This window comes from Pecten maximus, chromosome 10 (genome assembly GCF_902652985.1).
Source record: "Pecten maximus chromosome 10, xPecMax1.1, whole genome shotgun sequence".
In the NCBI taxonomy this organism is placed as follows: Eukaryota; Metazoa; Mollusca; class Bivalvia; order Pectinida; family Pectinidae; genus Pecten; species Pecten maximus.
This window is the reverse complement of record NC_047024.1, coordinates 29,176,240-29,188,857: the sequence shown is the minus strand read 5'-3', so window position 1 is coordinate 29,188,857 and position 12,618 is coordinate 29,176,240. Positions and strand designations below refer to the sequence as shown.

At 37.7% G+C, this 12,618-nt stretch overlaps 2 protein-coding genes across 2 annotated transcripts; both read left to right on the top strand.

The window, feature by feature from the left end:
- Window positions 1-4,894: 4,894 nt before the first annotated feature.
- On the top strand, window positions 4,895-6,004 carry LOC117336628 (acetylcholine receptor subunit beta-type unc-29-like). The gene has a single exon (XM_033897240.1). The coding sequence runs from the start codon at window positions 4,895-4,897 to the stop codon at window positions 6,002-6,004; it is 1,110 nt and encodes a 369-aa protein (XP_033753131.1).
- A 4,477-nt stretch (window positions 6,005-10,481) lies between these two features.
- Window positions 10,482-11,732, top strand: LOC117336627 (neuronal acetylcholine receptor subunit alpha-7-like). Its single transcript, XM_033897239.1, has one exon. The coding sequence runs from the start codon at window positions 10,482-10,484 to the stop codon at window positions 11,730-11,732; it is 1,251 nt and encodes a 416-aa protein (XP_033753130.1).
- Window positions 11,733-12,618: the final 886 nt, after the last annotated feature.

Here is a 12,618-nt window from a genome sequence, read left to right as displayed (position 1 = left end):
TTTCTTGCGGCTATATGATTTTAGAATTAGCAATGCTTATTATTAGCTTTTCATATGAACATGGGGTCTCTTCATAAATTAGAATTACAGCTTCTCCTTGTCAATTTTGCCAAATAGACATATTCTTGACGGTTATTATTGTTACTTACAAAATCGCATTACACATACGCATTCCGAAGTTTGACGAATTTACTATTTATCGACCTATATAAAGATAGTCAGAACTCCCAATGCAAAGGGGCATATTATTGTCGTCTGTCTTCACTTACTCTTTTCATCATATCTACAGCACACCTGTATATCTTGATAACTTTACCAGCAATGACAGTAAGTAATATCCTTTGTTTAGCCACGTTATTCCCTTCCTTTGCTGATTTTATTTCTCTTGTCAGGACATGTAACATCAGAAGCTGCTTTCTTACCTTCCTGCCATGTTCTCTACTGATTCAAGCTTTCCTAAGTTGCGTATCTACTTTACTAGAAGTAATAGGCGATTTAGTTTTCTTTTGCACCGCTGCAACTTCCGCTGTGCCGTTTTATATTTGGTTTTCCTTGGGCTTCATATATTCTCTTGGATTTTTCGATAGTGCCCGACTTATCCTTTTCCGTCTTCCAGCTTTTACAAAGGCGTTTGTACAAAACGCTCTGTAGGGTCAGGTGCCCTTTCCATGTTAGCGTTGTTTCTATTTCCTCTGACAACATCGTCTTCCGTAGTGATCGATTCAGTTTCATATTTTTTCTTTTTGTTTCCTTGGTCTTTTCCATGCCACATTTTGCTTCAAGCCCCGTTTATTTGCGTAACAGAAGAAAAGTGGTCTGGGGGAACATAGTTTTTCGATCCCCTTATTTTTAATGTACCCTTCCGCATCATTGCATTCAATCTTTCGCTATATGGATTTTGGATTTCTGCTCGAGATTTGTCCATTTTCCGTCCTTAAAGTGAATAATTCATGTTAATATTGTAGTATATATATTTTGTTACATACTCATTCGTGAAACATATCCCTTTGGAATGTACGTTACTGATTTTTAGAGGTGTATTGCTTATATAGAAAATCATTAACATAGAAAATGTGAATACCGTTTAATACATGAACTTATCATAATGGAAACATCTCGAAACCTTAGTTTTATACTCATTGTATAACGCTCAAAACTATTAGAGACATAAAGTAAATGGAGGTTTCGAAAAAAACAAAACAAAAACAAAAACAAACAAACAAAAAAACCCCATTAGATATAGAATTCAAACAAATACATGTACATCACAAACTGAACAACACGAAATATGTCTACTGGAATCTGTTTTACGGTTTAACGATAATGACAGAAATAGTCCATGTCATACACAAAAATGCTGACTATCTACTTCTAAATCATCCGAATGAAAAGATGAAATGTTCGGTACAAAAATAACGAACATTTCGCTACAATGATACTCACATCCATGGACGGTATGTTACATGTCATCAAACATGGGGCATGGTCGTGTATTAAGATTGATTGAACAAGTCATCATCTTATTGATTTAACTGCAGTAATAATTTGAATAATGGCAACCATACATACGTTGAATAAAATAATCTTATAATTTCAATGTGCTTTATGCTGAAACACTTTTAGGACTCTGTGGTATCCTACCAATAAGGTATTTAAAAAGATGGCGGTCGGCAACTTCGCTTACAGAGTACCGGAAAGGTGGGTCTGACAACAAATATTTTTTTTATTTTAATGAGGAGAATACTTTTCATTTTTGAAGAAGTTAATAATCCACCACATATCAATACATAATCCGACGACAGTACTAGCATCTCTTTACGGAGACTTTGAGTGTTAATTCTACTATATTATATACTGAAACGAAAAAGAAACGCAACATGGAAAATTGTGATTAATTTTGTATTAAATATACATATCTGTATAAAAATCGCGGAAATAAACATGCACCCTGCCTAACACCCATACCAATCTTCAAAATCACCCAAGTGTGACTAGAGACCTATGCACTTCCGGCGCGGTAAAAACATCAAAAACCGTGCCTGTACAAACATATGCGTTCTTTTTTCATTCAAACCAGTATCAATTCATCACTAACATTGAGCCACATTATCGCCAATACTTTTGCAAACAATAATTCCTTTTACAATTATGCCACGGTTATCAAAGGTTGATAGAGGACGTGCTATAGCGATGCTTCTGGCAGGGAACACGCAACTTCACGTCGCTCGACAATTCAGAGTTCACAAATCGACTATTAGTCGATTAGTTTCACGTCTTAACGCAACAGGAAGAGTCGATGACCAGCCGAGATCAAGACGTCCACGCGTAACGTCGCGACGTCAAGACCGGGTTCTTAGGTTGGCACACCTGCGTAACAGGAGATTAACGGCCGCTGAAACGGCAAGGAATACGATTGGTAATCATAACCGTCGAATTCATCCCCAAACAGTGATCAACAGACTGCGTGAGGCTAATTTGCGTGCAAGGCGACAGTACGTTGGTTTACCACTAACACCGCAACGTCGAGCACGTCGTATGCAATGGGCAACGGCACATATGCCCAGACGTTTTCCTATGAGACGTTGGAGGTCTATGCTCTTCACCGATGAATCTCGATTCACGTTGTTTCGAGCAGATGGCCGTCAACGTGTGTACCGGCGTCGAGGCGAACGTTTTGCTGACGCCTGTGTTTTGGAACACGACCGATTTGGGGGTGGATCAGTTATGGTTTGGGCGGGAATCTCCCATGGTTTGAAGACGCCTTTGGTGATAGTCAATGGGAATTTAACGGCCGTACGCTATCGGGATGAGATCCTTAGGCCCCATGTTGTGCCGTTTGTTAGGCAGCATCATCTAACCTTTCAGCAAGATCACGCGAGACCACACGTTGCAAGAGTCTGTAGAGACTTTCTTGCGACACAGAACATTGTTCCTATAGATTGGCCTCCATATAGCCCCGACCTGTCCCCAATCGAGCATTTGTGGGATGAATTAGACAGAAGAATTCGAAATCGCCGTAACCCCCCAAATACCCTCCCTCAGTTAGCAAATGTACTCGTCCAAGAATGGAATAACATTCCAATACGGAAAGTCAATGCCCTGATGAACTCAATGCAACAAAGAATTAGAGATGTGATAACTGTTCGAGGAGGACACACACGATATTAGGGCACGGTTTCAAAACTGCTGCCATTTCAACTTGGATTCACGTAGGGTACTACCAATCATGACCTTCTAGCAAAGTGACCTGTTCTTAAAAATCTCTAAACATTTAAAGGATGTTACATCAATATTCAATATTAACTATTACATATGAAATTTAAACATAATGCTCACAAGTATTATTTTATTAAACCTACAATTTGATGGGGACAGGTCGGGGCTATATGGAGGCCAATCTATAGGAACAATGTTCTGTGTCGCAAGAAAGTCTCTACAGACTCTTGCAACGTGTGGTCTCGCGTTATCTTGCTGAAAGGTTAGATGATGCTGCCTAACAAACGGCACAACATGGGGCCTAAGGATCTCATCCCGATAGCGTACGGCCGTTAAATTCCCATTGACTATCACCAAAGGCGTCTTCAAACCATGGGAGATTCCCGCCCAAACCATAACTGATCCACCCCCAAATCGGTCGTGTTCCAAAACACAGGCGTCAGCAAAACGTTCGCCTCGACGCCGGTACACACGTTGACGGCCATCTGCTCGAAATAACGTGAATCGAGATTCATCGGTGAAGAGCATAGACCTCCAACGTCTCATAGGAAAACGTCTGGGCATATGTGCCGTTGCCCATTGCATACGACGTGCTCGACGTTGCGGTGTTAGTGGTAAACCAACGTACTGTCGCCTTGCACGCAAATTAGCCTCACACAGTCTGTTGATCACTGTTTGGGGATGAATTCGACGGTTATGATTACCAATCGTATTCCTTGCCGTTTCAGCGGCCGTTAATCTCCTGTTACGCAGGTGTGCCAACCTAAGAACCCGGTCTTGACGTCGCGACGTTACGCGTGGACGTCCTGATCTCGGCTGGTCATCGACTCTTCCTGTTGCGTTAAGACGTGAAACTAATCGACTAATAGTCGATTTGTGAACTCTGAATTGTCGAGCGACGTGAAGTTGCGTGTTCCCTGCCAGAAGCATCGCTATAGCACGTCCTCTATCAACCTTTGATAACCGTGGCATAATTGTAAAAGGAATTATTGTTTGCAAAAGTATTGGCGATGATGTGGCTCAATGTTAGTGATGAATTGATACTGGTTTGAATGAAAAAAGAACGCATATGTTTGTACAGGCACGGTTTTTGATGTTTTTACCGCGCCGGAAGTGCATAGGTCTCTAGTCACACTTGGGTGATTTTGAAGATTGGTATGGGTGTTAGGCAGGGTGCATGTTTATTTCCGCGATTTTTATACAGATATGTATATTTAATACAAAATTAATCACAATTTTCCATGTTGCGTTTCTTTTTCGTTTCAGTATATATGTATATATACATAGCGACAGGGTATTTATTTGTACAGGGGAAATGCTTATGTAGCGGTTCATTTCTTTGATGCTGAAGGCTTTACAATTTCTCTCAATCTGTTTAACAATGTCAATGCGTTATCTGCTACGTTTTCCCCAATGATATAACATCCTCTGTTTTTATATTGATTGATAATGTTCCATTTAAGCAAGTAGTGCTACTGATTCCGACATACCAGCACGGTACAGGTAATCATGATGTCGTTGCTATTCTTTCTCTTGGTGCCAACCATATACGGAGCAATGCAGGGGGATTTGGCAAGACTACACCAACACTTGATGACGAATTATAGCACGGAATTACGCCCTACGTTAAATCTATCGGAGCCTACAAAAGTGAATGTTGGATTTTTTTATTCTCTCAATGAAGGAATTCGAAGAAAAGACAGGCAAATTTTCCATTAATGGAATATCTGTAATGACTTGGCATGACTGTCAGCTGGAATGGAATCCTAATGACTTTGGTGGCATTGATCGTATATTTGTTTCACAGAAAACCATATGGAAACCAGATCTCTTACTATTGAATCCATTTGATAATGTTGAACCTCCCGGCTTTGACAGTCTTAAGATCGCTGTGGATAATGACGGATCCACATTCTGGGGCCCTCCAAATGTATATCAAATCACGTGTCCAGCTGATATTACATACTATCCGTTTGATCAGCAAACATGCTCATTCTTCTTCAGCATGTACATGTATACGTTATTCGATGTGTTTATTGAAACGAGCTCATCTGCAATTGATTTGGATTTCTATTATCCAAACAGTCTTTGGGAGATGATATCTGCAAGAAGTAGAGTCTTCACACTAGCAGATACCCAAACACTGGAACTGACGGTGGTACTTAAACGACGACCAATGTTTCAAGTTATTAACACCATCGTACCTTTCTGTATTTTGGGACTGTTGAACATCATGGTGTTTCTTCTTCCGGCCGAGTCCGGTGAACGTGTTGGATTTTCCGTGACAGTTTTGCTAGCTATTGCTGTGTTTATGACTATCGTGTCGGACACTCTGCCTGGAACCAGTGAGCCTTCTTTCCCTCGATTATGTTATCTCTTGATGGCAGAACTCTGTACCAATATGCTTGTGACAATTTGTACTATATTAGTATTAAGACTGTATCATAAACCCCCGCAAGAGAAGATTCCGTCTTGGTTGAAATATATCATATGTAAAAGAGTTTGTGTCAAAGCTAAAACAAAAAACGAACGCAAAAAGAAAAGTAACACCAACACAATTCTAAGTAAACAAAACCGTATTTGTTCGGAAACAACGGTGTCTACAATTCTTGAATCAGATAGAATCGAGACAGGAAGCATGACGGATTCCGAATGCAACTGCAATGAAAATGGACAGATGGAAACATCCTGGCAGGATGTGGCGAAATTTCTCGACGTCTTTTTCTTTGTTTTATTCATAGCCGTTTTTGGAACAAGCAAGTTAGCCGCTTATCTTATATTTATGTAAGATATACATACATGGATGCTGGAATAGTTGGATGCTGGGCAATATCGAATAAAGTATTGATACTGCAAGACAATTTTTACGTGTCAATTAACTTTCGATTTAAATTGTCAGCTTGGAGTGTTCGACATATTGACGCAGGGGTAATCCTTAATATTATGTTATTATGTTAATCAGTGCTTAGGGCAACGATCTGTCGTGTCATTCCTTGATGAAGAGTAAAAATTATTTCACACTGCTTATTTTGTGGATATTTTATATCAACTTATATATATCACGCATGTTGGCCCGGATTGAAGCGCGCGAGGGGTCTTACTTTGGCAGGACGTGATCTGGTAGTTAAACCATGGCCGTCCTGGTGAAAGGCAAGTGTGTTACCACTGTGCCACCCGACCACCACACAGAATATAGAATATAGTGACACGCAAGGGGATATTTTACTATTAAGGAACCAATTACATCGTTAATTTTATTCCTTTGTTCAATAAATTGTTGATCATGTATGTAAAAATGAAATATCAAAAACAACAAAAAGGTAAAAGCCAATATAAATATACTCGAACAATATCACGCAAACGCCAGAAGACAAGGTTGGTTGGTTGGGTATCGTTTTAACGTTCACAGCTACTGTCATTTATAAACGGACAAGGTATCAACAAGACCACATGCAGCGTACAGTAAAACAAAGAGACAATGATTAGATAAGATTTTTTTTAAAATAAGTTAAGATATTTCAAATAATCTTAATGTTGATAGTCACAAATATAGATATTACCGTTGTTATGATTTGTATCTTGTATTGTTTGTAGTTCAATGCAGCCAAACAAAATGTGTTTCATCGTTAATAGTTCGTCGCATGCTATGTGCTAAATCTGATCCTCCCGCTTTAGTAATAAAGAATATGTGATGCAAGAATGACCATTTAGGAGACGTGCGAGGACATGTCATCTCGGCGCTTTTCCCTATAACGTGAACATTACCACATTTGTTTTCTTCGCAAGCTACAAATGTACATATTTTAGGAAAAAATCACTTTTACTTATTGTTAGACACCAGTGCTTTTTTTTTGCAAATTAATAAACATTAAACTCCTATTGATGTGTTATTTTGTGTGTGATGTTTATTTCGATGCGTGTCACCTTGCAGTACTGACATTCAGATAATTCTTTTTGAAGGTTTTTTTGTCAAATTCATTACAAGCCACATTAAGTTTCACGCGTGGCAATTTCATTCAGATGCATTGCCAGCTACGCATGCTTTGGCTCCTTTATTCTATACATTACAGCAATCAATATATTTGAAGAACGACGAAAAAGACAAATATGGAATTTAGTGTTACGGTGTTGTAACCTGTTCAGTATGCAGTATAACAAAACTTGGAATCAGTATGACCCAGATAGTGGCGAGGGCTTCAACAAAAACAAGAGACCCCAGAGTGGCACCCACCATTGAATGATCCTTACAGTCAAATGAAAGACTGACCATTTCTCTTCTTTCCCCTTCAATCACTCTTCTTTTAAAACATTTATTAACTTTATTTTACATTTTATTGCACGAGCAACCCACAACTGTCAAAATCCAGAAAGATTATGCTATTTGTCAACCATCTGTTTAGTATACTAGTTCTTTTAATCAGACCGCACAGCTGGAGACCACGTGGAGCCACCACACTAAAATGTAAGACCCAAGATAGCCATTTTGTACTTTAAGGCATCGCTGATAAAGTTCTCATTGTCAAAATCCTAGATGGCTGTGTGTTTGCCATGTTGTTGACAGGTTGGTCATATACCGGAATATGCTTAGAGATCAAGGGAAACCTACATATGAAATTTGAGGAAGATTCTTTTAATGCTTTTTGAGGAATAGCGATAACAAACTTCAATTGTCAAAATACAAGTTGGCCACCTGTCGGCCATGCTGTATCTACAGTCTGACACAAAGGCCTAATTCTGTGTTTTTCAGTGTTTTTGTTAGTTTTCCTATGTTTAAAGTGATCAGATATGATAAAACAACATCAATCAATACGAGGTAGGAATGTAAAATCTTAAAATTTCAACTTGCACTTTGTCATCCTAGCTTGGATCAGCTGTCAGGGCAACGAGTAGGACGGTTGTTTTACCAAAGTGTTAAATCTACAAACTTGTATGTACAACAGAAAATGTTCTGCACGATACCCTATGCCTTTGGAAATCATCTGTAAATAATTACATTTTTGTATTTTGATTAATACGACTAATCGCATTCGTGTATCAACGTTTCCTCATTTCTAAATGTTCCGACTTCGATATCTAAAACACCGAAGAGTTCCAATACCGAAGCATGGCCATTAACACTTGCTCTATAAATCTTCCAAGAGTACCTGATTAGCCACACTGAATACTTCATCAACGGTACGTGTATAAAGAGAAGAATTGACAGCACGTTTCTCCAGTTTCTAAGAGAGTTGAACAAGTGTATCGCATTTATTTGTACGTATTTAAACCATTTACTAGTAAGAAAAAAGACTAAGATCTTCATTTTGGTTCAGTAGCATGCTGGGAATCCACGGTCATATTACCTAAGTGGCTAGCTGAGACACAGGGCTACCAAGTTCGTTCAAGTGAAATGAATTTGGACAATTTCAAGATCACAAGTCTCAAATACGTATTTAACCTCAGCGATTCATGGCTCTTGGGTCGCTCTATGTGAAATTTGTGACAACAAAATCCAACAAATCGACTGAAATGGTTTGAATTACAGTATACTTGGTATATTGATCTAACAAAACGAAGACAATGGACACAATTTCGACAATATTATTGATACACAAGGATTCAACGATAGTTACGACAAGTAAATACTAGTTATACACCAAGTACTTACCATGCAATTACAGCATCTGCTGTCTTTTGTTGGCTTTAAAATATATCCGATTTGAACGTACTACAATTTAAAAAGGGATTACACCCTGTTTGTATTGCAGCCATGAAGCATATATTTCAAAAGACTATCTAATACATAGTTTAATGGTATTAATGGAAATCGATACATTTACTAGTTCTGAGTAATAAAACTTTTCATCTTTAATGGAACCATTTGAAAGAATGTACCTCTTATCTGAATTCTATCTGAATGAATCGATTTGGAAAGAAAGGAATGCAACAGAATTGAACAAGTTTCTTTGCATGAAGTATAATTGATGTCATTTTCATGAAACAATTGGGAATGAAGGCATTTAAACGAGCCATTCATACACGTTCATAGTGTGCACTTGTATTGTAATATTGTATGGCCCCTACACAATTTCAGTCATTAAGGGGCAAATACAAGATCAAAAGGACACCCTCAGGAGCCTGAGTACCCGGAGAAAAACCACCGGCCTGCGGTCATCACATGGCAACTGCCCCACGTAGGTTTCGAACTCGTAACCCAGTGATAAAGTGTCGGGGCACCTTAACCACTCGGCCCCGCGTCCCCAACGACAAGTAAGAATGCGTGACCTTCATTCACTGTCACTTTCAGACTTTGACCAGTACTCAGTCATCATTGCATCATTCACTCAAGTGAGATACCCTATTAATAAGGCAGTTGGATGTGCTATATCAGGCTGATTAATATATTATTCTTAAGTGTTGTAAGGCACAAAATAGTATATATATTAATATAGTCGGAAAATTGACCATCAATTTTACCCCTCATGAAATGATCTCTGACCTTAATTTAGTGTCATACCATCTTACCTCAAGGTTTCTATGTATATATATATAATATATATATAATAAAACGTACAATTGATAGCCCCCAGAAGGCCCAAAATGGCACTCCTCCTTTCGTAAAACAAACATATATCGTATGTTGTTCTTGTCGTTAGATGTCGTATCTACATTACACAAGTATACAAAATTTTGAAGTATCTAAAAACTGTTGGTCTGTTTCACAAAATTTGAGTAACCATCGCCACGTTTTTGTTTTAAACTAGACATGGGTTTTGTTTGTTTGATGTTGTATCGTATTTTGTAACGCTTTAAGTTTTTGATTTAACATATATTATTTCTCTCTGACAATTTTCTGTTAGATATTGTACGTGATGTAGGCCGTAATATGATATGTCATGAACATGACTTGATTGTGATATAATCATGGCGTATAAAGTGATAACTTCATCACCTGTTAGTCATGATTTTTTCAGAATAAAAGGCAAATGGGAACCTGTTAAGTGTGAGAGAATATATGTTTCCTATTAAACATAGATTACCCATTAAAAGTGAGTGTGAAAGCGGCATTATGTTGTTTATCGATCTCATAAAGCGAGGGAATTGTCTTGTGCTTGTTGGCCAATAACAAAACATACAAAATATCCAATGTAGCTCAGAATCATATTGATTAGTAATGTTTTTATGAAACAGGTTATGCTACTGTTTGATATACCCAAACGACACAGGAAAGCATGGTGCCGTTACTAGTTTTTCTCTCAATGTCATTCACAACGATATACGGAGCAATGCATGGAGATCTGACAAGACTACATCAACACTTGATGACGAATTACAGCACGAAATTCCGCCCAACCTTGAATCTCTCGGAGCCAACAAAAGTGAATATCGGATTTTATCTTCTCTCATTGAAGGAATTCGAAGAAAAGAAGAGCAAATTTTCTATTGTTGGATTCTTTGCAATGTTCTGGCATGACTTTCAATTGGAATGGAACCCTGATGACTTTGGTGGCATTGATCGTATGATGTTTTCACAGAATGAGGTGTGGAAGCCAGATATTTTACTTTTGAATCCATTTGAGAAAATTGAACCTCAAGGCTTTGACAAGCTGAAAGTCCTTGTAAGTAAAGAGGGATATGTATTCTGGTCCCCTCTAGATGTGTATGACATTACGTGTCCAGCTGACGTCACATACTATCCGTTCGATCAACAAACGTGTTCATTTTATTTCAGTATGTACATGTATTCAGTGTTTGAAGTGTTTTTGGAACCAGAACGTTCCGAAATTGACATGTATTATTATACACCAAACACTCTATGGGAAATGAAAGTTGCTAATACTCATGTCTCAACTATCATGGCTTCCCAGACACTGTCACTGACTATGGTCTTCCAGCGACGACCAATGTTTCAAGTTATAAACACAATTGTACCTTTCTGTATTTTGGGCCTGTTGAACATCATGGTGTTTCTTCTTCCGGCTGAGTCCGGTGAACGTGTTGGATTTTCCGTTACCGTTCTGCTAGCTATTGCTGTGTTTATGACTATCGTGGCGGACACTCTGCCTGGAACCAGTGAGCCTTCTTTCCCTCGATTATGTTATCTCTTGATAGCAGAACTTGGTATCAATATGCTTGTGACAATTTGTACTATTTTAGTATTAAGACTGCATCATAAACCCCAGCACCAGAAGATTCCATCTTGGTTGACATATATCATTTGTAAAAGTTTTTGGGGCAACATTAAAGAAACCGAAAAGCAAATCGAGGAAAACAACAAACATCTGAACAGAGAAAACAATATCCGTAATGAAACAGCTGTGACTAAAATTCAGGAATTCGATGGTGCCGAGATAGAAAACAAGAGGGATCACAAATGCAACTGCAATGGAAACGGAATGATGCAAACAAAAAGAAAGCACATTTATTGTGAAACATCATGGCAGGATGTGGCAAAATTTCTCGATGTATTTTTCTTTGTTTTGTTCATATTAATTTTCGGATCAAGTAAAATAGCTGCTTATTTTATATTTACATAAAACTTTTTTTTTCGTCTTCACTGTAAATACACACATACTGTTCTTTAGTTGCTATAGCCAAACCATGTTTTGCAGAAACATGTGCTTGAACAGATGAGAACCTATGTATATCGTGACAGTTGTTGTATCGTCTATCAGTAAATTTACAATTGCAAGCACTAAACTCTACTTTATCGGATGTTGATATCCGGGTGATTCCAATTAAGGCTAAAAAAAAAAAAAAAAAAAGCATACAGTTTTCGAGTTTATTATTTGAATCCGAGAATATTCCTTTATTTTTTTTGTCATTCTTGTTAATAAGCGAAATGTGGAAATGATCACAAGGAAAGAGCTAATGGACCAATACATCATTATTGACGGTAAGACGTCTTTCATGTTCAATATCAGTAGATTTCGTAGAAAGAAGAGAATATGCTGAAGAGTTTTTTTTATAATTAGAATGTAAGTAAATAGATTAGATCTATATATCTAGTTAAGCACCACGTGATGTATGTAGTCACGTCTTGCATATTTAAGACCTGTATATATTTTTACGTGTGAAAGTGTGAAAGACTATTAACAACATTCGTCGAACATCAATTAATCTTAAGCAGGAAATGTAAATTTTTGACATGAGAGATTTCCGGAATTCCATCAATTTATTAATTCTGCATTGAGTAGTTATACTTTAAGAATCAAAAGAGAGGAAAAAAGAAAGGTGACATCGTCGATTTATGTCAATACTGTTTTTTATAACCATTGGAGTTCTTAATTTCTTTAGTTTTTCTTGACAGTATCAAATTTTTATCTAGCATCTATATCGATTGCTATTCTATTCTAAACTGTATGTTTTAGCATTTGTGCAGGTGAATCCGGGTTCAATAACTTGTACTTTATTATAATTTAA